This window comes from Sycon ciliatum, chromosome 4, assembly GCF_964019385.1.
Source record: "Sycon ciliatum chromosome 4, ocSycCili1.1, whole genome shotgun sequence".
Classification (NCBI taxonomy): Eukaryota; Metazoa; Porifera; class Calcarea; order Leucosolenida; family Sycettidae; genus Sycon; species Sycon ciliatum.
This window is the reverse complement of record NC_088646.1, coordinates 5139213-5166295: the sequence shown is the minus strand read 5'-3', so window position 1 is coordinate 5166295 and position 27083 is coordinate 5139213. Positions and strand designations below refer to the sequence as shown.

The window sequence follows — 27083 nt, the reverse complement described above, 5'->3', positions numbered from 1 at the left end:
ACGTACGACTCCTACATAAATGGTTTATGTGTTCTTGATATTACACTACAAAGAAAGTTAGCAAACTGTACTGCTAAAATGCACTATAATTCCACTATAAGGACCATTACAAATACAGGAAAGGCACCAGCCGTGTGTGGGCCAGGGGTGACACTGTTCTTTGCACTGTTACTGCTGATCAACAGCTCATGTACTGCACGGCATGCAGCAGAGCCGGGATTCCATCACGAAAGTGGCAGTAGTGCTCATTCATGGCTGTGCAGCAGTGGTACAAACGGGTAGAACAACATCCAAACTTAATTAATATACAAGATATGGAGTACATGTACATTGTTGATGACAAAAGGATAACAGCACAATGGCAAGTACTGCTGCAGTGTACGACTACGTGTAGTGTAGTGTAGTAATGAAATTCTCTCTTTCATCAGGAGCAGGACCAACACAGAGACACACGTTCAGCACATGATTTTCGTAGGGCATGCCATTCCCAACCCCAACCACACACATGATCACTGCCACATGTGCTACATCACATCACAAGTAGGGCATCCCTGGCCCGGATCCCCAACCCCTGGACAGTAATGTAATTGTTACACTGCATACCGGTAGTGTGCACAGAGCACATGAGTGCAACCCCTGGAAAACTGCCTCCCTCACTGCATGCAAGCAACACTGTAGTCTCATTCCCGCACAGCAGTGGCCACACCAACACACAATCAGAAGACACAGCAGCGTCAATGATGGCAATGCCAGATTGCCAGACATGTCCTTGCAAACAGGCACTACACCAGTGCACAAAACATTACATCACACATTCACAGACTAGTTTTATAATTGTATGACTGCTATGTAGTATGACACATAACAGGAGAGGAAAAGTCGTGCAGTGCAGCTGAAAATAAATTAAAAAACAGGCTGCATGGGGTAGAGGAAACCCATTGACAGTAGTTGAACATGTGATGCCAGAGCCCATATAAAGAAGCAGAAATGAAAGAAGCTGTACATAAAATAGAATCTTTGTACAATGGTCGACACGATGGCGTACCGTATTTACAGAACATATTTACACGAGAAAATCATCAAGACAACAGCCATGAGTGACGGGCACATTGATTGAAAATAATCAAAATCTAAAATCAAAACAAAAATGTTCAATTTCAGAATATCTGACCGATATTGCTTGTGAGCAGCTCATTCCGCCTTCACTTCTGGGATCTCCGCCTTGGATGCTGCCTTGCAAGGGTGCAGTGCAGTGTGCAGACGGCGGACAACGCCTTGAACCTGCTGTGCTAGAGCCTCGTCTGCACAATCTACGGACTGCAGGAAAGACACAGGAGAGTGGCGAGCACAAACATAGCAAAAGTCAGCCAGCATGCCGCCGGTGTATGCTTCTGTAGCAAACATACGGATGCGGCACGTCAACAATAGAGAGGTTTCGTCAGATGTTTTTTGGCGTAATGCGAGATTTCGTGTTCAGATGGCGTTCGAATGGGAGCCGTAAGGCCCTTTTCAGACTAGGTACAAAACAGCCTATAAGTCACATTTATATAGAAGTTTCCAAGACAACAACAAGAATCTGGCGGGAAGCCTAAAAAGCTGCCCAATCCTTTCAGGCAGGGTGTGAACCCTTGTACAAGGCAACTTTCCTGCATTTATCGTACTTTCACCTGGCAGTCGTACACACTTTGTACCTGGGTACGACTGTCCGCTGCTTTCACACATCCCAGGCCGATTGCGCAATTACGTAGGGTCAAAGGTTGCCTGTATATTGCATGTAAAATGTGTAGTCTGAATGCAGGCGTGGAAAAATGTTGCCTTTTAGGTTTTACCGGTATGTGATTTTGTACTGAATGTTCTATGTACGTAGTCTGATGAGGGCCTAAACAATCATGTATGAAAGTGGATTTTGACGTCGACGTTGCAGCAGGGGAACGTTGCACGAACCATCTCTATCAGTAGGAGTACATGGTTCTACTTTATCAGAGCCCACAGTCGCATCTCACAGAAAGAATACAAAAACCAGACACTCAAGAGAGAAAGACACTGGGTACAACTGACCGTCCCGACCCCAGCAGCAACACTACGTACACTGTACATGCTCATCACCTAGCGTGTACTGTCCAGGATCAGAAGCACAGTATATTTCCGAAGTAGAGTGTAACAAAAGGTAAAGTTCGCACATCCACGTTACTACCGGTTATATACTTGGAAAGACAACCACCATAGGGTGTTCACACGTGCCAGGCCACCACCACATCTGATCATACCTGGCTGGCAGATGCAGCGCATAGTGGCGAGAGCGCGGCGTGAAGTCTCACAACCAAGTGCTCACCAGGCGGAGAAAGCTAGTTACCGGTAGCTGTATGCATGTTGCCCTCACTCTGCATAGTGAGTAACCAGTTGACTGTGCATGTCAGCGCAAAAAAAACTACATAAAGCGTGCGTCACCGCAGTTGTTAGCACAGTACAAACTCCAAGCTGCCAGAGGGTCTCAGTGGCGTGTCCAGGATTTGGCTGAGGGGGGGTTGCGGCCGGGATCAAGGCGGGATGGGGTGGGGGTAGATGACATCATGCTACTGTCCCAGGTCAGCCATTTTGAAAACCGATGTCAAGAAGCTCCTCCTGTAGCCCCCTTCTTCAACAGTTATTCACCCGAACGGCCCCAGAGACTGTTCCGGAGGATCAGCGCACCACACGGGGACAAGTGTCGAACTTGCTTCAAGTTCCCTTCCTTCGTGGGCCTGCGGGACGATTGACCATGATGTTTCGGGGAAGCATTCTCTGGAACGCTCTCCCCTCTGATTTTAGAGTGATACGTGTCCCTGGTCCCTTCCGAAAAGCTCTTTCTGCGATTGATATACTGGCTTACTTTGTGAATATCCTCGTTAAACTTTTATTATCTGCCATAAATTCCAACCTTCTCATCTATCACATTTGTGCATGCATGTCTATAAAATCAACGACGTGTTCCTGACTCCATGAGATTGTCTTTCTATTCTTTGACTCCATGAAATTATTGTCTTTCTATTTCTGACTCCATGAAATTGTCTTCATATAAATTTTTCCTTTTCTTCTTTTGGTCCTTTCTGTCTTATAATTATTATTATTATCATTTCTTGTTTTCCCTTGCATATCAGCCCTTCATCATTCTGTGAGAACCTGTCCTATGGGCAGGTGAGAAGGCATCTCTGCCTGCTCATTTGGTGAAGTAAAATAAACAACAACAACAAGCCGTAAATCTCACACACCACGAGCAGTATTTCTGTACACGCAGCAACAATGTACATTGTAAACTTCAAATTTGCCGTTAGGTGAGCGAATCAACTGCAATTATTTATGCGAGTCCAACAATTTCTCACCGCTCTCAAAGAGTCAAAGCATCCTTTACATAGGCAGCGGTACTTGTCACTGTGCGCTGTTCTTCATGTTCTGGCTACTCGCTGACAACAGATTCTTCCGCGTCTGGCGGAGTGTGACTGTCAGTCCGCTCCGAAAGTTCAACTGGAATAACAGCGACTTCATCACTCCCACTGTTTGCTGTTGGAGCGGCAGCAGGAGTTGCGCCGCCACAGGAACGCTTTACAAAAATTCCAGGCTCTGCTGGCTAGAGCTTGGCCTTTTGGGATGTCCCTGAGACATCGAAGAAAAGCCTTCGAGTCAACCAAAACACGATTCGAACAAGGATGATCGCCTGAGCCCTCGGCATTCGAATCGTGTTTTGGTTGACTCGTTCGAAGACTTTTCTTCGATGTTTGTACCGTTGAAGACGCGTCGAGCGCGTCCCAGCAGGGATCACACTGTACAATAGTACACAGTCAGGTCACCATGTTTCTGTAGCCGCGCCGTGCATGCTCACTGTACGTAGACTCTACTCTGTAGACTGTACTGTACTACTAGTCTGTAGTGTGTACAATCAACACCAGCTCGACCGTGCAACCGCTTTTGGACAATCGTTTCAGGCCGCGCGCGCCCCGAACGAGTCTAGCTCGATCGACCCGGCGCCCTAGCGCCCTGCCTATTATTTTTCGAAACCTAGGTCGAAATTTTTGAGGGGGGGGGGCGCGCGCCCCCCGCGCCCCCCCCCCCCCCCCCCCTAAACCCGCCACTGGGTCTCCAACCTGGCGCCTCGTGATTCGCAGGCAAGCCCACGACCACTCGGCCAAAGCGCTGGCAGCATGTGTGTACAAGCGTAAGCCACGGACACACTCAACCCATCTTACCAGGTCTTTGAGGGAGATCACTGCTTCGTGTGAGTCAACGGTCACCAACATGCCGTCACCAGTAGGGTTGCGTGCAACTCTGCCTTCGCCGAAGATGTCCAACAGAAGTTTGAACAGCCTGAGGGTAACATTGCAAGATGACAACACAATGAGTGGCAACAGAGGTCTAGTTGTCACAGCACAGACTCGCACAAACCCGTGAGAGGCATGCTGAACCAGGCACACAAGGAAACGTTCACAAAATGAAGCCATCAGGGAAATCATGACAGTCCACCTTGAAGCAGCATTGCACCTAGGATTCAGGATATTCAAATATACGGTGCACTGAACGCAAAGGGACGCTGGACCCTGGCGCTGCAATAGTGCTCGATGCACGCAAAGTGCAGTGCCGTTCACACAATGCGAAGTTGTGGGAACAGAGAGAACCACAATAACACAAATAACGACACGTAGTTCTCCCAGTGGATCGGGTACCGGAAAGACACTGAGTAAATGCCCATCATCCAGTACACCAACATGCTAGCTAGACTGATGCGAAGCCATGGACAACAACGTGATCTGGCGGATTTCATTGGCAGGAAGACGGCGCTTTGTGAACATCGGACTGCGAACAGGAATTGTAGAGTGCAGTAGAGTCTCACCTGCTCGGAAACTTGTCAACTTCATCATACTTTCCCGCACTGGTTGCGTTGGAGAGAGCAACTGCACAACAACAACAATATAGCGCATATGAGTACATGATAAGTAGGCAGTCACGAAAATACCAACCAGCAATTTGGCCAGAAAAGCACTGGCACAAGTCAATGATTGCCATATCCTGTGGAAGGAAAAAGAGACTACTACTACTGGTCTAGTAGCCTAAGGGTAAGCATGGGACTGCGGTAGAAGAAACACACAACGTTGCCAATATACTGAATACAGTGTGTTTCTAAATACAGTAACGGACTTGTCAGCCTGTACGAGTGCCATTCACAATGCAAAAAGCCCCGATTGGATGTGGTTCTCAGTTCAAAACAACAAAGAAAGCAGCAATGTTCATCTGGTACACATCCATATCTGAATTACATGTACATGCACATGCACATACGGGTACAGTCAACCTTGCGAATAACGACCTTCGATCATGTATGAGAAAAGTGTCGTTATTTGTGAGGTTGAAAGTAGGGCTGAGTCGGGTAGCATTTTCTACGGGTATCGGGTTCGGGTAGCACGGGTAGCCGATCAGGCAGTGTTTCCATGGTAACACCACAATGCACCCCTTCCCTTACACACCGGGTAGACATGCGGAGTATTACATGAATTTGTACACGTGCACTGTACATGATGTCATCTGCGACTTTTCGGGTACTATTCTGTACCCGTCTACCCGAGGCCCTCACGGGTAGCACGGGTACCCGACTACATGTTTTTATTTATTTATTTATTTATTTATTTATTACATCATCTCATAGCACAGTGAGAACACCGGCCAATACAAAGAGAGAGGGTGTTAGCCAACCACGGCAAGGCAGGGAGAAGGGGAGGAGAAGAAAAAGGAACCGGCATGGATAAGCAGTGATTGCAACCAAATCAGAAACACAAAATCAAAATCAAGGCGCGACAAGGCTCTTAAAAAGGCGGAGGGAAGAAAGGTCCTTAGCTTCTTGGGGAAGTGCCAGCCACGCAGAGTACGCAATAAAAAAGGGAGAGTGAAGTAGAAAGGAGGACTTAGGTTTCGGAAGGGAAAGGGAGTTTCTCGTGCTACGGGAAGAGAACCAGTTGAAACAGTGGAGGTGAGGTGGACACAGATTGAGTTTGAGAGAATGGATAAGGGTGACAAGATGTGAATTACGTCTCTTAGACAAAGGGGAAGTGTCAGCAAGGGCATAAAGGGTGGAAGATGGAAGCATGCGGGGTTTTCGGAGGAGGATTTTGAGGACTTTTTTGTGTTGAATCTCGAGCTTGGCAGCACGGGTTGTGGAAATTCCAGCCCAAGCAGTATCTGCATAATCAAAAATGGGGCGTAAGTAAGCTGAGTAAAAGAGGAGTTTACAAGAGATTGGGAGATGGTAACAGTGAGAAGAGAGAATTCCTAAAGATGAACTTGATCGTTTACATATGTAATCGATGTGGGGTTCCCATGAAAGATTAGAGTCAATGAAAATGCCAAGATGCTTATGGCTGGAGACTATGTCTATAGGCTGGGGGAAAGTGGGATGGAGGAGGGGCGGAACATCGGGCTGAGAAGGAAAGAGCATGATTTTAGTTTTAGACAGATTGGGCGATAACCGCCAAGACGACATCCAGGAAATAACTCTTTGAATCCCGTTAGCTAGGTTACTCATCAGGCCAGTGATGTTAGGAGATGCCCGTAGGAGCGTTGTGTCATCTGCGAACAGTGATGTGCCCGGGGCAGCTGCGGGCAGATCATTGACGTATAAAATAAAAAGAAGGGGGCCGAGGATGGAACCCTGGGGAACTCCGGATAGTACTGTTGTGTCGGCCGAGGACGTCCCATGTACCGTGACGTACTGCGTTCGCCCAGTGAGGTAAGATGTCAGCCATAGCAGGGGATTGCCGTCTACAGTAAATGATCCACGAAGCTTGGCCAAAAGCCCCCGGTGCCAGACGGTATCGAAGGCCTTGGCAAGATCGAAAAAACAAATCCCGACTAGATCTCCAGCATCCCGATGTCGACACACTAATTGCACCAGGCGCGTCAGCTGGAGGGTGGTAGAATCGCCTCTGCGAAATCCGGACTGAGCTGAACTCAAACGTGACGAGACATGACAGTACAATTGGTCGTAGAAAACGCGCTCACAGAGTTTGGAAACACAGGACAGTAGAGATATCGGACGGTAGTTTGATGCTTCGTGGCGGGACCCTTTCTTGTAGATCGGTATAAAATTAGCTGTTTTCCATGCAGAGGGAAAACGACCAGTGCGGAATGATAGGTTGAAAATCAGACATAATGGGTATGCTATTGAGGGCGCAAGGGACTTTAATACCAGATTAGTGATGCCGTCTGGGCCCGGAGCCTTGTCAGACGGGAGCTTTCGAATGTAACGTCGAATGGCAGCAGTCGTAGTAAAGACAGATGTGAGACGGTCAACCTCACCCGACTCCTCGGCAATGGGGGGAATGGGTAGAGAAGGGTCATCAGGCACGGCCACTGAGGCGAACTGAGAGTTCAATGCAGTGGCTTTAGCTGAAGAGGTAGTAGCCTGCTGCGTAGAACTAATGGTGAGTGTCGGGATGTCACGAGATACTTTATGATTTTTTAATTTGTTCACGAACTGAAACAGTGATGGGCGGTTTTTGTCCTGCAGCGTAGCTTGTACGGACCGAATGTATCCCCGGTATTTCGATCGAGTCAGACTCTTCACCAAGTTCCGTTGAGATCGATATACATGCATGTTAAGCTGGGTTGGGTATTTCTTACACACGCTGTAGAAATCGTGCTTTGCCTTAATGGCGGCACGGAGGGGGGCATCAACCCAAGGTGGCTGACCTAAACGTCGGCATGAGGGGGAGAGTGGACGCCGGGAGAAGTAACTGAGGTGCTTCTCCATGGCCCTGCTAAGAATAGAGTGGAAAGACGAAAGAGCGTCATCCACGTGCGAGCTGCGGAGGTGACATTTCCAGTGGACATCAGCAAGTTCAGCATTCAGGTCATCCCATACGCAACATGGCACCAACTTGAAATTGTAACCTGGGGGTGTAGGGGTAGATGTTGGGAGGAAGTGATGGTGTAGGGTTGGATTTTTGGACGTGGCAGGGAGACGGACTCGACAGATGAGCTGCACGTGGTCAGAGCTACCCAGTGGAGCTGCTGAATCAACGGAGAGGAACTGTTGGGGTGAATTTGTGACGATGAGGTCCAAGCAAGATGACCGGCCACTTGGGCTCCAGTGCGTAGGGAAGTTGACCAGTTGCTCTAATCCGAAGCACCTGAAGGCAGTTTCAAGGCACTGACCCACCGGGGTTGTCCGATCACCAGCCAACCAGCTCGAGTTATGGGCATTGAAGTCACCGGTGAGGAGTAGTGTGGATTCAGATAGATTAATTGACAGAAGGCAGTCTTCCAGACCATCAGAATAGGCCTGGATATCCGCCAGGGTACCACCAGGAGGTCGGTAGGTGGCGCAGACTATGAGTGGACGTTGGGGTGAGTTGGCTGTGCGAAGCTCAAGCCAGATGGCCTCCAAGCCCGGTTGCTGAAGATTCGCCAGAGGCTTCACCGATGTAAAGGAGCCATCTTTCACCAGTATGGCTACCCCACCATAACCTCTGGTAGGATTGGCTGATTGAATATTACAGGTGGGACGATCCCGTCGATGAACTGTGTAGCCTGCCAATGAGAAGAGGTTGGCAGGGGACAACCATGTTTCACACAAACATATAACCTCCGGAGAGTAGATGTTGCACATAACAGTGAGTTCCGCTACTTTGTTGACCACTGAGCGGCAGTTGAGGGAAAGGATGGTAAGGGCAGTATGGATGGAAGGATAAAAGGGACGGGCCAGTGGATTCAGTGTTCCAGTAGTGTTGGGGAAGACAAGGTTACTTATAACATCATGCGGCATGGGTTCCACAGTGGGGCAAAAAGGTGGTGGCTGAGAGAGAGTGGGTGAAGTCATAGTTAGTTGTAGGAGGTAGCAATGCGGTCAGATGCGAATCGCCATTCTCGTACACGCAGGGTTTCTGGCCAAAAGTCGGCAGACATAGATCGTTCAAAGTCGGATTCCGGGAGAACCACGTGGGCAAAAGCCAGTCCGAAGTACTTCGTTTCCGATGTACCCGTGCACACCACTACGGCACTAGTTGAAAGTATGCAGTCAAATGCTCGCTAGGTCTGAAGTCTTTAAATAATCGACGAGGAGACAACAGTCGTAAAATAGCAATGAAAAATATCAATTGTGCACTCATAACCATGTATAAACAATTAAAATGAAACAATTCCAGAACGTTTTCGTGTGACCATCATCAGTGGAACATCGTCACATAGTAAGAATCACTAAAACAACCAGTTATATAGCTAGAGTAATATGAAAAGAAGCGTGAGAATGCAGCACAGCTAGCGGTTATGCATAACGCGTGTAGTGTGAACCTTTGCACTGCAAAGCAAAGGTTCACACTACACGCGTTATGCATAACCGCTAGCTGTGCTGCATTCTCACGCTTCTTTTCATATTACTCTAGCTATATAACTGGTTGTTTTAGTGATTCTTACTATGTGACGATGTTCCACTGATGATGGTCACACGAAAACGTTCTGGAATTGTTTCATTTTAATTGTTTATACATGGTTATGAGTGCACAATTGATATTTTTCATTGCTATTTTAGGTCTGAAGTCAGTGAAGATTGTGCCGTTTCTCGCAAGTTGTTGTCATACCCGAGGTCGTTGTTCACGAGGTTGAATGCATGATGATGCTGTTGCTATGGTAACAAGGCGACCATGCGAATGTACAAAGTACGAACAGCACAATTGATAACTTCATGAATTACCCAGTTGCTACATTACTGCTCACTTCAATGCTCATCAAGAGAGAGGTACCCAAGTACACACGGACAAAAAAGACAACTTGGTCTCCATGGCAACGCGGCACGGCAACATTATACAAGTAAAGACACGCACTGAGTGTGGTGCGATGGAGCAGGACCTGATAACATGAGAGATACACGTCTTGAAATATGTTTTACTACGCTAGCCAGAATGGGTAAATTCTTCCACTAGAGATAGCTCAGGCAGTACATAAACCTAGCGCAGCCACTAAAGGGTTGCTCGGATGAGCTTCACTGGTGTGGGGTGCAGGCTTCAAACCTGTAGGTGGTTAACGCCACAGCCGTTCGATTCGGCCTTCCGAGCGCCACCTTTTTCCCTTTTTGTTTCCCGCTAGCTCGCTTTCATATCTCCAACGCACTTCCTGATTTATATCCATGTTCTATTGCGCATTGGTATGCTTGTGCCTGCATTATCAATACAATTGATGCGACCGGTTACGCACAAATCCGCCCATTCCAGAATTCCCTATATGTGCACAGATATTTCACCGCCAGAATGCAGGTCATCCAACAAATTAGTCACATACATGTATATCATCTCTTTCCACGTTTTTCCAAGTGGATCATGACCAGAAGTCGCGAAGATTCCAAGCTCAGCTGTTCGTTCACATGGCTATAATTTGCCGATTCTGGTCATTTGCTAACCTTCAAACCTGGGCCCAGGATACATGATCAAACTGGTTCAATTTCATGGTTGAGGATGCATCAACCAGCACAGTATGGTTATAGCATCCTACATGCATGCACAGTACAATACAGCAGACTTACCAGAAAGTGCATTTCCCGTGGTATCACCTTCGATCTGCATTAATACAGACAGTACTGCATCGGCATACATGTCATTGGCTTCATTGGCGATCCACTGAAGCAAACATGGGGCAAGGAAGCAGAGAGAGGAAGCAAACATGGAGCAAGGAAGCAAAGAGAGGGGAATCCGTATGTCATCCATAAAAGCAACATGTACATGAATTTCATACAGATAAACTACTTTGCACACAAGCCTGGTAAATAACGAATATGGCTTCAATATGCACGTGGAATTCAAACAGATCATGTACTTCGCCAATGCAGTTTGTGACAGAATGAAAAAAAGTTGAAAATAAAACCAAAACACAATAACATAACACACAGAAATGTGTACAAGGACCAGCCATACCTCAAGCACAACTTTCTGAGCTCCTTTCAACACTGTCACAACCTTGAACGCCTGCACAGAAAGAAACAAATCCAAAGTGACACGCCATTGCACATGTGCAAACTGGCTGGCAGTGGAAGAGATTCAGCTTTCACTCATGCATGCAACATGCACTGATGAAGGCGCATTTCTGTCTAGTTCACATACAAACCAATAGGAATCCCAAATATATCACAAAAGCCTTTCTCCGTGCGCTGTGTGTACAGTAGGGAGGGAAGACAGCTCGTTAGCAATCGCCACACCACCCAGGAACATGACGAAATCAGACAGAAAACTCCGAAGCCGTAAGGAGCATGTCTCTCTCACCTTGTACCCAGTCACCATGCCATTCTCCTTGATCTCCTCCACTTCTCCAGCTACTTGTCGTAAGTAGTAACCAACTAGCGAGAAGAGAGACTTGTAAGGTACACATTGCTTCTACAATATAACAACGCACAGATACCCAGAAAGGGAGAATGCAAACTGTCTTCCAAGACCACTCTTCTAGGCTACTGTACTGCTAAAGGGTAAAGTGTGCATCAAACATGGAAACCAGGAGCAAGTGTGAATGGAACGGGACCTTTGCCAGTGGCCTTGCAAGACAAAAGACTACTAGTAATACTAATGAACAAGACTTAAACAACAAGACATGCATGCTTCTATGCACATGGTAACGACAAGACCACACACATGTACCGTGACTCAAAGCTTTATTCGGGAAAACCACAAATTGTGTGATACAGAATGTCAAAACCAAGCGGAATAAAATAATTACCAGCAGACAGTAGAAGAACCGATAAAACATGCACTGTAGTAGTACACCTGCACACACGTACTAACCTGTGTAACAACACTACTAGACAGGTCGGTGTAATCTGAGAGAAAGACAAACAGCAACAGCCACAGTGTTATGATAAACACGCCGATGACAACGAGAAAGAATCGCAGAATCTGATACCGGTGGCAACTGCTAATACCACCGCAATGGATCACACAGGGGATACTACAAGGGACATGGTATGCTCTCCTCTCCCAACACAGGGAATGGCAAGTCAAAGACTTACTCGCAAGATCAGTCGGTGCCATCAAGTGGTATTTGAACCCACGCTTGATGAGAATGCCCGATACCGTGCCACCATCCTGTGGTTCCCTTGACGCCAGTCCACCAACCACCTACAAGACATATGCATTGAAAACCGACAGAAAAGTATACCACCTCAGCAACATAAAAACAAAACAAGTTGGGAATGCAATAAGCATGGATACTTTGCCCCCTCCCCCTCCTCTATACACGTACACACACACACACACGCACGCACACACACACACATGCATGTTTGCCTGTCTGTGCACACATCATAACCTCTGAGCTGGTATTTTTTTACAATGGGTTACATATTATAATTAGTTGCTTTGAAGATGAAGATGAATGTACATAGTTGCCAGAGTTACATGAGACATTTACCTTTGCCATCTTTTCACCACGGAAGCATAACTCCACAGCCTGTGTGTTAGCTGGTGTGTGCAGTGACATTTTGACATGCTGAAACAACAAAGCAATCAATGGGGATAAGACCAATGTCAGGATCGATGGCCAAACAAAACCACCAGTGCTGCTACAACAAAGGAATACAGGCTTGGCAAGAGACAATCTGCCGTGGGACTAGTGCAGTACAATACAATTGCTGGGATCTGGTGACGTCACGTCAATACTGCACTGCAACGTCGCTGGAAGGAAACTAAAACCTTGCCTTGCCTAGCGCTTCACTTGTTATCACTGGACTACATGCACAAAACATACTAAGAGAGAGAGAGAGAGAGAGAGAGAGAGAGAGAGAGAGAGAGAGAGAGAGAGAGAGAGAGAGAGAGAGAGGGAGGGAGGGAGAGAGAGAGAGAGAGAGAGAGAGAGAGAGAGAGAGAGAGAGAGAGAGAGAGAGAGAGAGAGAGAGAGAGAGAGAGAGAGAGAGAGAGAAAGGGGGTATGCAACTGCAACTGTGCGCACACACACGTGCGTGTGTACTTAGTACACGATGTGTGTGTACATGGTGTGTATGTGCGAGCGTGTGTGTGTGTGTGTGTGTGTGTGTGTGTGTGTGTGTGTGTGTGTTCAATTCCCGACGATTATGGTCGCACACGTCTTTCTTCTCTTTCTCGGACTCTTCCTGACTTTTCTTTCATTCTCCTGGGTGGTAATCAACAGCCAGTGTATGCCGGAGTATGTGGTGTGGTGTGTGTGTGTGTAGAAAAAATGGAAAAAATGAAAAATAGGGATTCACTGGCCAGAAAAAGTCACTTCAAACAGCTGTGTGGTGGATACCAGGCTAAAAATAGTGGCGGTCAATTCATCAGCCTTGCAAGCTGTTGAATGGTGTAATCCCAGCACAAGTTGCTATGTCTAACATAGCTGTTCGCTATCATCGCTTCCGCGATGGGCATGTCTGAGGTCTGAGGTGTGTGTGTGTGTGTGTGTGTGTGTGTGTGTGTGTGTGGTGTGGTGTGGTGTGGTGTGTGTGTGTGTGTGTGTGTGTGTGTGTGTGTGTGTGTGTGTGTGTGTGTGTGTGTGTGTGTGTGTGTGTGTGTGTGTGTGTGTGTGTGTGTGTGTGTGTGTGTGTGTGTGTGTGTGTGTGTGTGTGTGTGTGTGTGTGTGTGTGCCAGCATGCATGCATATAATTATGATTTCGTTATGAGAAATGGTGTTCATTGTAAATGTATAAGTGTGCAGTTCACTTGGGCACAAAGGCAAGCCTTGCACTGTCTGAGAACCCAGGAGCAGTGAAAGAGAAATGACAAAGCTCTCACCGGATTGTCTTCATATTCTCTGACCAACGCTGACCGCAGTCGGCCCATTTCTGTTGCCTCTCCATGAACCAGTACCTAGAGTGCAACACCAAAGTAAAACAATCCTGAATACAGTACAGTGGAACTGCACCATAACAAGTACTTCAGTAGACCTACAGAGAAGATCTACAAGAAACCTGTGCCTGGTGCAGATTTTTTTGCAGTGCCAATTCAATTGTCCTATTGCTGCTACCGGTTCACATGCAACAAAAAAGAAGAATAAAGAAAATAGAAAAAAGAAGTACGGTGTACTTTGCTCTTTAGGGGGCGTTCGTTTTTGATCTACAGGTTTGGGTAGAAACTACTTCTTACGGTAGAGGTGTTCGTTTTTTGAAAAAAAATTCTACTCAAAAGGGTAGATTCTACTTTCCTCTACCGGCTCTACCGGGAAAAAGTTGGTAGAAACCGGTAGAAGTTGGTAGAGCTACGGGATTTCCAGCAAGATCGAGGATTTGTACACAACTCCATAAAAAAAAGAAACATTTCACGTACACATCGTGTAAACTACTAGATCTGGTAGAACAGCGTTCGTACACTTGCCTCTACCATCTACCTCTATCGGTAGAGTGACTCTACTCTACTCTACCAGGTAGCTAAAAACGAACGCAGCCTTAGTACCTACTGCTTGCTATGGCACAATGAGTTTCAACTTTCAAGCACAGCAAGAGACATGAGGAATATCTGGAACGAAACACTTTGCATACCGCTAGAACCAGGGATGCTGCGTGAATGCTTTAGAAAAGAAATCATTTAGCATGAGGCGAGCCTATCGAAGTCACCTTCAGGGTCAACAACGTTCCAGAAGCATAGAAACGGGGAAATAATTGTTTGATTCGCACAACAAACCGGCGATATGGCGATCGAAATTGCGAAGCCACGCTGCACTTGACAAGAAAAAATAAAACAGCTCCAAAAACAATACTTACGACTTGTGGTGGCTTCAATATTCGAACAAATTCACTAATTTGCTCGTAGTCCACATGGGCTGAAAAGGAAACGTAATCTACCAAGGGAAAGAAGAGAACGGAGACAGCAAGGATCTAGGAACGGGGAGAGACGATCCGACTTTGCCGGCACGGTTCGGACGAGGAAAAAGAAAAAAAATAGTGTCACACGACGAAGATGGGATTCGAACCCACGCGGGCAGAGCCCAATGGATTAGCAGTCCATCGCCTTAACCACTCGGCCACCTCGTCGTACACGTTGCTTAGAGAGTTGAACGGGGAATAAATAGAACTTCCCCGGGCCCCCAAGTGCGCATAAAAATAAGAATGTATAATTATGTAGTAAAAATGACCAGTCAAATGCACTAAAACGGTATCATCTCAGGACAGGGGTACCGTATTTGCCCGATTGAAAGGGTGCATTTGGTTGGCACAATTATGTAGAACAGGATCGTGCAGCTAGTACACAAGGATCAGCCTCATGCCAATGAAACGAAACTCAGGAAACAGACCACATTCGTTGGCGAAACCAAGGCAGCATTCGTCATACAGTAGACTCGTACGCCCAAGAACGTGGCGCCCAAGAACGTCCAGGCTGGAAATCTAAGAACGCCCCAGCCTGGATTTAAAAGGAACTCCAAGATTTTTAAGAATGTACACGAAAAACAAGTCCGCTACCACAAACTCTTGTCGGTTCCTCGCGAAAACATCACTACACGTGCATGTAAAGTGTACAACCGGTACATGTAGCGCAAAGTGCATTGTACATGAGCGCCACGGGTCACGTTGGACGCGTAAGAACGCGAAATAAGAACGTAGCCTGGGGCACTGAAAAATAAGAACTTTGCTAGGCTGGCCCTCTGAAACCGCGTTCTTGGGCGTACGAATCTACTGTAGTCCGCACAAATCAGTTTGTACGGTACAAAGAGTGTATGTCAACCGCAACGCAAAAGGGTATGCACATGATCCTTTTAGACAAATTGATGCTCACGCCAGGCTTCACTGTGAAATTCAAAAAGAAACACTGCTCCAGCTTATCCAGAACAGTAGGTGTAGTCTGCACTTTCGTAGATCTTTGTGCCCTGATAGGGGATTCACAAACCTGTAAAACCACAGTTTCGGAAAAGTTGTTTTGGAATTCATGGCGTGAAGGGATAGGAAAAATCTCTTGGGAAAGGTATGGCAAAACCATGGCCACATGCCTCAGGACAGTGACCATGGAGGGAAAGGGCACGTTCTATTGCCAAGTGTCCGCAGTGCATAGTCGTGCATGTACGAGAACATCGCAGGTTGCATTGCAGACAATGTGATCAAGCATGCAATTGCGCACGTCAGGCATGAAAATGATGAAATATAGCACAGCATGCACTGCAAACAAAAAACGCAGCACAAATTCAGTACAAAATGGATTTTTGAGTTACCCTCCACAACAGACAAGGCAACACATGTGACCAAGGGAAAGCTGACTAGGCGTGCGAACGGTCCTACGTGTCGCGGTTGCCAGACGGTCAGAACTTTCCCTCGTCCCGTGACCGCGGGTTACCCTGTGAGTGTGCATCCCCTAATACTAAGGCTACTACTATTACTGCAGAGGAGGAGGAGGAAGCGGAAATACCAAAGCCATGAAAGTAGTACGTAATATCCAGGTGTACATCTGATCCATACTACATGTACTTGTACTTGAAGGACATGTAAAATTTAATAATGACTTGTGAGATTGTACTGCGAGGAGCAATAAGGTAACATTTTTTTAGTTCGCCCTGGTGATAGCCTCTTTAGCCTCTTTTACGGGCAATGATGTAACATGCGCATGACATGGAGGGAGTACCTACTGCTCAGGACATGGAGGGAGTACCTACTGCTCATGACATGGAGGGAGTACCTACTGCACATGACATGGATGGAGTACCTACTGCTCATGACATGGAGGGAGTACCTACTGCTCATGACATGGAGGGAGTACCTACTGCTCATGACATGGAGGGAGTACCTACTGCACATGACATGGAGGGAGTACCTACTGCTCATGACATGGAGGGAGTACCTACTCAGTGTTGCCACATCATTATAGCCAAATATCAGTAGACTGAAAAAAATAAAATGCATCATCCGGGGGCGAAGCCCCCGGACCCCCCCCCCCCCCCCCCCTCTCATAGTAACCCTAATATATCGTAGAATCCAGCGAATAAACCCACCCACGCATAAGCCTAGGCCAAGTTCGAACATCGCCAAGCTTCGTTGTACAAACCCACCAGCGGGATTCTACAGTGCACACGATTTCCCCCAGACAGCTGATGTTTGTATTGTAGGAGAGAGCTATGGAAACACTCGTAATGAGCAGTAAAAGGCAAAATTCTGGACCACGACTTCTAAACCAAGCACAAAGGTCAAGTTTGGACACTTTCACGGCTGTTGTCGGCAGGTCGTGACAGGCCCCAAAAATCGGCAGGCTACTGACATGTCGGCAGGTGTGGCAACACAGCCTACTGCACATGACATGGTGTGAGTACCTACTGCTCATGACATGGAGGGAGTACCTACTGCACATGACATGGAGGGAGTACCTACTGCTCATGACATGGAGGGAGTACCTACTGCTCATGACATGGAGGGAGTACCTACTGCTCATGACATGGAGGGAGTACCTACTGCTCATGACATGGAGGGAGTACCTACTGCTAGATTTCTAATACTGTACAGGCAGAAATTTTAGCCGGTCAATAGTTGTCCATCCCCCAAAAAAGGGAGTTTGTCTGGTTGAAAAATTAGTCCATGGACCACAAGGCTGTACTGAAAAGAAGGACAAGTCGACATTAGTCCGGCAGTTAATGTTGTCCAAAAGCTCCTTGGACGAAAAAGACAAAATTAAATTCCAGACGAATATTTCTGCTTATACAGCATCTGCTGGTGTTGTTGCTGGCTAGAGAGAACACAATGCACTGCACATCCCATGCCTTTTCCCAACATCAACCAATCAACTGTTCCTCACCAACGGACATCTTCAGTGGTAAGCGCTGACCACTGAGGGTGGTAATTTCCTCAGGCTCTGACATAACATGCTGTAGGGGTCAAGGGAAGAAAGGCAACACAGACACAGACACACACGCACACACATGCGCGCGCGCACACACACACACGCGCGCGCGCACACACATACAAACACAAAACTATTGGAATCACATGCCAATTCAGGAAACTGGCTCAACAAGCGGACACATCATAACCTACCTTGGCTAGCGTTCCTTCCACACAATATCCAGCAATCACAACGCCATTGCGTCGATCTGTACACCAGTTCTCAAACAGTTCTCGAGACAAGCCACTCTGAAGCAATTACACAGTAAGAGAGAAACAGAAACAGAAGCAGGTACTACTATTGATCAAAGCATTCATAAGTTTGAGGGAAAGATGCAAACGGGAAAAGTCTGAAGAAAAAATTGACTGTCACCACCAGGACTCGAACCATGGGCCCTCGCTTATGGCCAGCGATGCTCTACTAAGCTATGGTGTAGATCAAAGTACATGACTGTATATTACACATTCAAATTAGGGGTGTGCACGGGTAGTCGGGTACCCGTGCTACCAAGAGTACATAAACCAGAGTGTGCAACTCGGAATGGTTCCTGTGGGAGCGTAATTCGTGCACTACGTCATTTCTGACGGCATGGTAAGCCACAGGTACGGTGAAAAGTTGCGTAACCAGTCGCGGTGGTGCAGTTCACTGAGTTTGTCCTGATTTCGGTTTTTTGAGACGGATAGCCTGGTGACTTTACTTGTCGGTGGATGTACGCAGCGTATACAGTCACACTAAACACCGAAATCCTGAAGCAGGACGTCTAAAATCAAGCAAACTTGGCTGATTTCCGGGCTATGAAACATGAAAATTTGAGCTGTACGCAAGTCGCGGCTTGGCTGATCTCATCAGGGTGACGTAGTGCACGAACTGCGCTGTTTCAGATCTGATATGCACAGTTGCACACTCTGGTTTATGTACTCTTGGTGCTACCCGTACTGTGACCTCGGATAGTCGGGTACGGAATAGCACCCGAAAACCCGAAGTCGCAGATAATATCGTATGACATGTACAGCTCGTGCACGTGTACAAATTCATGTCATCTCTGCATGTCTAACCAGTGTGTAAGGGAAGGGGTGCATTGTGGTGTTACCATGGAAACATTACCCGATCGGGTACCCGTGCTACCCGTGGAAAACTACCCGTACCCGATACCCGAAGAAAATGCTACCTGACTCAGCACTAATTCAAATACTCAACCGTAACATGGTAATAGGGTGGCCAGTGTAAGCTGTCATCCGAATCTATGCCACATTGTCACATCCACCAAGATTTGGTATATACGATCATGGCTAGTGGTGTCATACGAGATACCATCCTCACCTGCATCATTCCCGGGCTAGCCATTACAACGGATGGTCCAATATCATCAAACTGCTCCATGTTCTAGACACAAGAGACAAGAACAGGTGCAATGAAGATTAAAACACAGATCTGCAGAGTCGCGTTCTAGGTAGGCTAGGAGCAACCTTCCTGTTATATGTAGAGGTGAGGCAGCAGCACAATTGCACATCAGTATTCACCCAAGCATGAACAGGTTTGTGCAATTTAGGCACACAATGTCATATGTGGCCATAGCCTTGCGTGGCTGGTGTGATTGAGCGCAAAATTTCAGGCAATCTGCAGCTGTTCAGACACTTTCGACCAGTGCATCACTTGATATTAGTTTCCCAAATTCAAGTTTCAACATTATTAGAGCCTACATTTGTATAAAGCCGGAGTGCCACTACAAAAGGGCAGGAGTGGGGAGGGGGGGGGAAGAGGTAAGACTTGGAGGTCAGGGGAGAGTATACGTGTTTCTCTCCAGAAGAAGAAATAATTTTCAGCCTCCTAGGGCTAAATCACGTTCCATCCGCATTAAAATTTCAGCTTGTACTGCCCCTGCCTGCATACTCTGTCACACTTTACCTTGCAAACTAATCTTTTAGCCACAACAAATTTTAGGCCTTGAAGTCTCAGGCCGAAAAATAGACGAAACTAAATATGTGCTGAATACTTGTTAATTTACAGCATGGAGAAAATTGTCTTCCCCTTCGCAGCATACAATGCTTTGGATCTTCCAACAATACAACCTTACCTTCAGATTGGAGATATGCTTGAAGATGAAAGGGTTTGACACACTGATCTGTGAAGTAGAATCCAACCAATCAACATAATACAGCAGAAACCACAATGCAGTTCTGAATAGTACAGTGTGTACAGAGAGATTTAGGAGACGGAAATATAATCACACATATCACCAAGGTTGCCTATCAACTCACGAGCTTTGTTCGAAACCCTTTACGCATTTTCATCCGTGGATACGTGGGAAAACACTGCGTCATAGCACTATTGTCGTAACAACACAGCTGGCACAAGCATGCATAGGCTTGTTTCCGCAACTGGCACACGCATGCACGCACACGGAACCACTCTCTGCAAATAGCCCCTACCTGACGCTGGATGCGTTCATTCATGGCGTTGGCGTACGTTTGAAACACTACACAAGATGGAAAAGTCAGGAAAAGAGCACAGTCATGTACATATACACCAACCAGCATTGGTAAAAACCACAGCGCTGCTCAATGAAATCTGATCAAACGAGCCAATGCCACGCCAGGCACTGTGCAACCCTAGACCTGCACAAACTGGGATGTGAACTGGTGCAGGGTGCAGCTCACACTCACCCAATCAGATTTCATTGAGCAGCGATGTGAACTGGTGCAGGGTGCAGCTCACGCTCACCCAATCAGATTTCATTGAGCAGCACTGTATACCCACGCATCGGAACAGGGCCACCGCTTCACAGCAATGTACCTAGTGAGGAAAGCTAGGAACTCAATTTGCTTCGCTAACATAGCAATAAGAATCTAGGATGCAGTATGTGTAGCGGCAGTTGCACTGTATGTACCGGCAAACAGGTATGACTCCAGGAATGCACCGTTTCTGCCATGACCTCGAGGAGAAAAGATTGACAGAAGGTCATCTGAACAAGAAGCCTATCACGACCATTGGCATGGCATCACAGAAAAAAGCATACGCGTACACAAACACCTACCCGACATGCATTTCTTGGCAAGGGATGACGCATAGTAGATGGGAATCTCCTGTAGCTCCGGGTGGTTAGCCCAGTACTCGTCTACACGTGTACAGAACAGACAAAGAGCACACTCGCCACCCATCTACTATAGACATTGTAGGCGGATGGTACTACGAATATGGCTATCACAATCATGTCAATTGATGGCAGCCAGCATCAAGTAGTCACAGTGGATCGAGATTGTGCACATTACAATAAATGACGAGCAAGACAGCATGAATTAGTTCAAACTCCACCACATGCGCTCTCTGGCCGACCTCATTCACACCAGAAACATGACTCCCAGTTGTAGGGACTGGCAAATCTAATATCCAGGACAGTACCTAAGATAAGAAGCAATTCTTGCGCTCTTCCCAGCGCAAAAACAGGGATGAGACAGCGACCTCCACGGTTGAGGATGTCATGGATAGTTCCTATACCACAAGAATAAGCATCACACACTGCAGTCAGTTCAAAGAAGAATTGCTGAACACGACTGCAACAAACCTGGAAGAAGTTGATAACTGGACACACAGCAAGAACAAGAAGCAACGACACTAAAGGTTTGTGTCAAGAGGGATGCGAAACAGTAGCCAAGCTCACCGGTGAAGCGAGCTTCCCGTACGTCTCGCTTCTCATGGATGTGAGTACCGTATGTTGATTCCTGGCACAAGACAGACACAGAAAGCAACAAACATGTAGCTTGTATCGCAGAGGACGCAAGAGACAACTTCCAAGGCGAATGCGCAACCATACCATGATGAGGACGTCTGGCGAGACTGGTGGAATCTCAGCAGCCATTAGATGCCGATCTTCTTGTCGTGAGAAATCCCCTGTGTATAGAATCTAGAGCAGGCATAGCAAGGACAAAAAGCCAGTGAAGGGAAGTTACAAAAGAGTAATAATTCATTGCCCCTAATGTCAAAATTATCTAGAACCCAGAACGTAACATGAGATGAGACCAATTGTGGGAGATTTAAAGAAGACGGGTAATGGCACAATCACAGTTGACTTCCACCAGTGGAAGCAAGCAGACAACAGGCAAGTAAATACTGCAAAATACCATAAAAACATCGTTTTTCAAGGGAGGTTGAAGGAGAATTGCCTGTAGAAATTTATGAAGACGTCAGAGTAAATTACACCCACCGACCCACCCACACGCACTCACACACACCAGCAATAGAGCTACTCAGCCATGGTAAGATTGGTGTTTCAGGAAGATAAAATAAAATGCTCTTAGCAGACTGACCTTTACACCAGCAATTTCCAACATGAACATGGCGGCACCCAAGACATGACCGGCATTGTAGCACCAAAACTTCACACCCCCAACCTCAATCACCTACAACACAGCAAGAAAACACACACACACACACACACGCACGCACACAGACACACACACACGCACAATACAAAAGGAATAAGGGTTACTTATGCAAAAGCACATGAAACCTATGTTGGTGATAATGAAAATGGGCAGAGAAACATGGCAGAAAAAAGGACTTAGTGATGCCAGTAGAATGGATCAATAATATATCATTTATTAAATCACGTAACAACACAACACATCCTGCTAAAGTTTGATATTATGCCAATAACAGCACTGCCAACAACACAGACTCACTTGATGAAAGTTGACGGTTTCTATCTTCGCCATGCTAGCTTCCAGCTCCTTTTCAGTATACAGCATTTGATCCGCAGATATGTTACTGCAAAAGCAACACAAACACACATCTTTGGTGTGAGGCAAGATGATAACAACTCATAAGAATGTTGATACAGCACTAAAACAATTCCCAAACTGCTGTCAAAATGCAGGCTTATTGTTGGGACAAACAAGCAAATATAATAAATGCGGCGTGTTACGTCTTTCACAATCAAAGGTTCGACATAGAACTTCTGAAGATAGAAAGCAGGAGCAGGCACACCGCAAACACCACAGAGGTGCTAGATACGTGTACCTGTACCATCAACTTCCCAATGAGAACAGTGCATGCACAAAGCAGCATAGCACCACATGGCAAAACAACATAGCAGCATGGCGACACAGCAGCAAAGCAGCACAAGGCATAGAAGTATGGCACCACATGCCACAGCAGTAAAGCAGCACAAGGCATACAAGTATGCCACCACATGCCATAGCAGCGCAGCACCACAGCAGTACAGTACCACACGGTAAAGCAGCATAACACCACAGCAGCACATGGCATAGCAGCACAGCAGCACATGGCATAGCAGCACCGCAACGCATGACACAGCAGCATAGCAACGCATGGCACAGCAGCACAGCAGCATAGCAGCACATGGCATAACACCACAGCAGCACATGGCATAGCTGCACATGGCATAACACCACAGCAACGCATGGCACAGCAGCACAGCCGCACATGGCACAGCAACACAGCCACACATGACATAGCAGTCAGTGCTTCGGGCCAGGCAGAACTTACCTGACTTTGACATAATCTGACAGAAGCCACCTGCTCAAGCAAAGAAAATCACATAGACACCAGTATTAGCAGAGACTACCTCCGCATAGACTAAAAGTTACACAACAAAAGCATATCTCAAAGGAGTGAAACCGATGACAAAGCAACAAGAAAAGACATGGTAAAGACAGTCCTTAGTGCTACAAGTAGACTATTATGTGGTGTACAAAATAATATAATTGAAAATATCCAAGCAGCACAAGACCAGTGTGGTGAACAACATACCGGTATATAGCCTTGGTAGCGTGGGTCATGAAGACACGGCCACGGAACGTGGTCTACAAGCACAGATCAGTAAAACAAGCAGGTATGACAAGCAGTTCCCCGTATTTCAATCCAATTCACAACAAGCACCACAACTATACATGCACTGCACATGACAAACGGAAAGAATACATGTACTTCAACGTACAGTGCTGTGACCAATACAAGCTCCAGTGACCGGGCTACAAGTCTCATGCATGCATAAAGTGAAGAGACCTACCTTCTCTAGGAACCATGGTAAAGCACCACAGTGGTCCAAATGAAAGCTGCATGAGAGAGAGAGAGAGAGAGAGAGAGAGAGAGAGAGAGAGAGAGAGAGAGAGAGAGAGAGAGAGAGAGAGAGAGAGAGAGAGAGAGAGAGAGAGAGAGAGAAGAGAGAGAGAGAGAGAATTGATAACGTACATCCGAATATCAGCAGTAGCTACAGAACTCCGGGGTCAGGGGGTGGAGCAAATATGCTCCCATCATGGAGGCACAGGTGGAACAGGCAATACCCTCAAAGGAGCGAAAGCAACAGAGCAAAACACCTCCACAAACTAATGGCTCTGAAAAGAACTGATGTGCACTTGACAGAATGTTCTACACTGAAGTAGAGGAAAGGGCTGACTGAACATTTCCTTCGCAAAACTAGCACTAACAGAAGGACAAGATTGTGAAAAAAGAGCAATAAAAGTGTGGAATGGCTGTACATGTTCTTGCCTGGGATGTGTGAATGTGCTAATGCAACACTCAAGGAGAGGATATGGATGAGGATGTTCAACACTAAACAAGAGGTGAAAACTAAACAGGGCTAAGTCGGAGTAAACCCACAACAAAAACATCAACAGTATGAATAAGCACACCTACACCTACACACTTCATTCTGCTTGTAGAAAGGAAGCCAGAACAAAGACACACTGCACACTTACTGTGTAATCAGCACAAGGTCAATCTCACTGGCATCTATCATGTCAGTGTATGGCAGGGCTTCCAGACCAGGCAAACCGGGGTGAATACCACAATCCAACTGCGCACAAACAGATCAAGCACAGAAAATCACACGGTCACTATGTCAGCTCTGGTAAATCTAACTGTTACATGACATGTTATACTCGGAAGTATGCGGCAACCTGGAAAGCATGACAGAAAACACCCTGTTCCACAGTCAAAAGCCAATGTTGTTGTTGTTGTTGTTGTTGTTGTTGACTTTTATTTTACTTCACCAATTGCACAGGCATGCTTGCCTTCTCACCGTCCCATAGGTCCGGTGCTCACAGAAAGATGAAGGAGCAGAGGAAAAGGAGAAAGATTCACAAACAGATAGACCGGTAAAACACAAACAGCCGACAAACAAATTAACATGCAGAGGCACAATGGAGCAGGTGCGTGCCTATTCGAAGCAGCATACAACATAGGGAGCTTGTAAGCCTGAACAGCAACAGAACCCAAAAGAAGTTACTTTCCAGCACCATAACATCACATATCCCAACACCCAGCCCAAGGCATGGGAACAGGATCAAGACAGATCCTCTCTGACAAACAGACCCTTTCACCATGATCCCCTCTGACAAAGACCGCCTTACCATAATCTTCTTGTTCTTAAATTCAAGAATGATACAAGACCGGCCGACTTCCTGACCAGCACCTCTGCAATATGGCACAGAGAATGAAGAGCAAGAGCCAGAGTCATTAATATTAATTTATGATAGAATCTCGTCTAAAGCTGTGAACTTGGAGCGTGATCGATTGGGCGAATCCCGGGTGAGTGCACTCCGAGTGAGCGTGAGCGTTTGGCCGATTTTTCGCATTTCCAGTCCGCATTTTCTGAGAAATTCTTCCGCAATTTCCATGTGGTCAGAAAAGCAGTGCATTGTTATCGATGAGAGTGCTTCTCAGTGTGTTCATGCAGACGCATGGCCCAGGGGTGCCGGATATGCTACGATCACTATGGCATTAGAGAGGTTGCGCACAACAAAAATTCGTAAGATTTGGCCGTAACGAGCTGGCCTAACAAAAGTTGTACGAACTTTCGTAGACTTTCGATGGAAAGAGCTGAACGACGAAAATTACTTTCATTGCCATCACCGTACTGCCATGCAGTAATGTACGACACCTGCGTACTATCGTACACTCAGCGCTTGCATGCCTCACTGTCTAGACCTATTTCTCGAACTACGAAAAACTTGACGTTACGTTACCACTTTTGCGTAACCTCCCAATCAAACGATTTGCGTAGCCTTTTTCGTGGTTCTTTCTTACGTCCAACACTACGAAACTTCGTTGTGCGCAACCTCTCTATTGACCATACCACTCTTTGCTCTAGGCACGTCATGATTCAATAAAATGCGCTGGCTCGGGTTCTAAATTTCGGAACACTTCAGCAAAGAAGCACCCCCCCCCCCCCCCCCCCCCGGGCCCCTGTTAATTGTACTTCACATGGCTGACAGTACCACCCTAAAATACCTTTCGATGCCACTAGCCCTACACATACACAACACTACTTTATATTGCAGATCACATTTCCACATTGGAAAATAGATCTCAGCCACTTTGTTTCAGTAAGAAAGATTGTTGCACTCAACGTACGTACTGTAGAATTTGATAGTACGTGATCATTACATGATATCAAATGTAGCAACATGAACATCCCTGGTGATAGTTTCGTTTCCATTGAGTAAATACTCCTAATCTGTGGCTATTACTTACAGAGGTCGTATTGTCATTTGATCACTTTCCTCCGGGGCCGGACTAGTCGCCCGCCGTTTAGTCGCCATGGTGTGGACTTCAACAAACCTCACAACAATGATCTCTGATTGAACGTATTATATAGACATGCTGAGCTCGAAGCCACCAAACGAAAGATGTATGAAAAGTTAGATGAAAAGGGAAGATTGATTCAACAACTCACTACTTGTACGTAGTTACTTTCAAACTCAAACTCAATCACATGATATCAAGAGTTCATAACCCCCAAGAGTGTGCAACGGGCATAGACCCAGCGCTCGGCGAAATTCCTACATTACGTCATGCGCAGCTTGTCATCCGAGGTAAATTAAATGGGTTCTTTGCGATTTCTGGAAACTATACCCTGAACCGCTCCTAACTCAAGGCTGTAGCCTCGACTTTTCGAAGCTTTTTTCAAGACATTTCGGACGTACAAGTCGTACTTTCTCAAAAACAAACTCTTTCTCCAAGGACATCGCGACAGGAAGAAGTGAGGACGCTGTTAAAAATATTGCATTGCCGTCGAGGACAATCATTCTGATAGCTGTGCAACTCAGCCGAAAAATGCTCCTTCGAAGACGATTTCAAATGGTTGACTCCCGGGAACTTGAGAGAATACGTCGAGGAAAGACCCGGAAATATTATGCCGATGGCCTGGGGAAGAAATTGTTCTTGAAGAGACTGCCTGCACTGGTGAAAGAAGAAGAAGGCGATGAAGAGTCACCATTGCATCGAAAAAATAAATAGTTTTGTCTTTAGGATCGTGTGCTTCGT

General features: G+C 46.5%; 1 protein-coding gene and 2 non-coding genes across 3 annotated transcripts; 1 reads left to right on the top strand and 2 right to left on the bottom strand.

The window, feature by feature from the left end:
- Window positions 1–734: 734 nt before the first annotated feature.
- Window positions 735–26504, bottom strand: LOC135814063 (cleavage and polyadenylation specificity factor subunit 3-like). Its single transcript, XM_065327122.1, has 28 exons — window positions 26292–26504; window positions 25169–25232; window positions 24515–24612; window positions 23827–23872; window positions 23568–23620; window positions 23304–23333; window positions 22478–22562; window positions 22103–22195; window positions 21610–21699; window positions 21457–21517; window positions 21198–21287; window positions 20833–20913; window positions 20228–20274; window positions 19873–19920; window positions 19119–19181; window positions 17951–18046; window positions 17712–17781; window positions 14705–14781; window positions 13740–13814; window positions 12406–12483; window positions 12005–12113; window positions 11781–11815; window positions 11268–11378; window positions 10923–10973; window positions 10535–10628; window positions 4862–4922; window positions 4221–4338; window positions 735–1317 (listed from the first exon to the last, which is right to left on the bottom strand). The coding sequence occupies exons 1-28, from the start codon at window positions 26357–26359 to the stop codon at window positions 1192–1194; spliced, it is 2118 nt and encodes a 705-aa protein (XP_065183194.1). The 5' UTR covers window positions 26360–26504; the 3' UTR covers window positions 735–1191.
- Window positions 9985–10071, top strand: Trnastop-uca (transfer RNA opal suppressor (anticodon UCA)). The gene has a single exon. It is a non-coding gene; the product is annotated as a tRNA-Sec (tRNA).
- Trnas-gcu (transfer RNA serine (anticodon GCU)) lies at window positions 14893–14974 on the bottom strand. The gene has a single exon. It is a non-coding gene; the product is annotated as a tRNA-Ser (tRNA).
- Window positions 26505–27083: the final 579 nt, after the last annotated feature.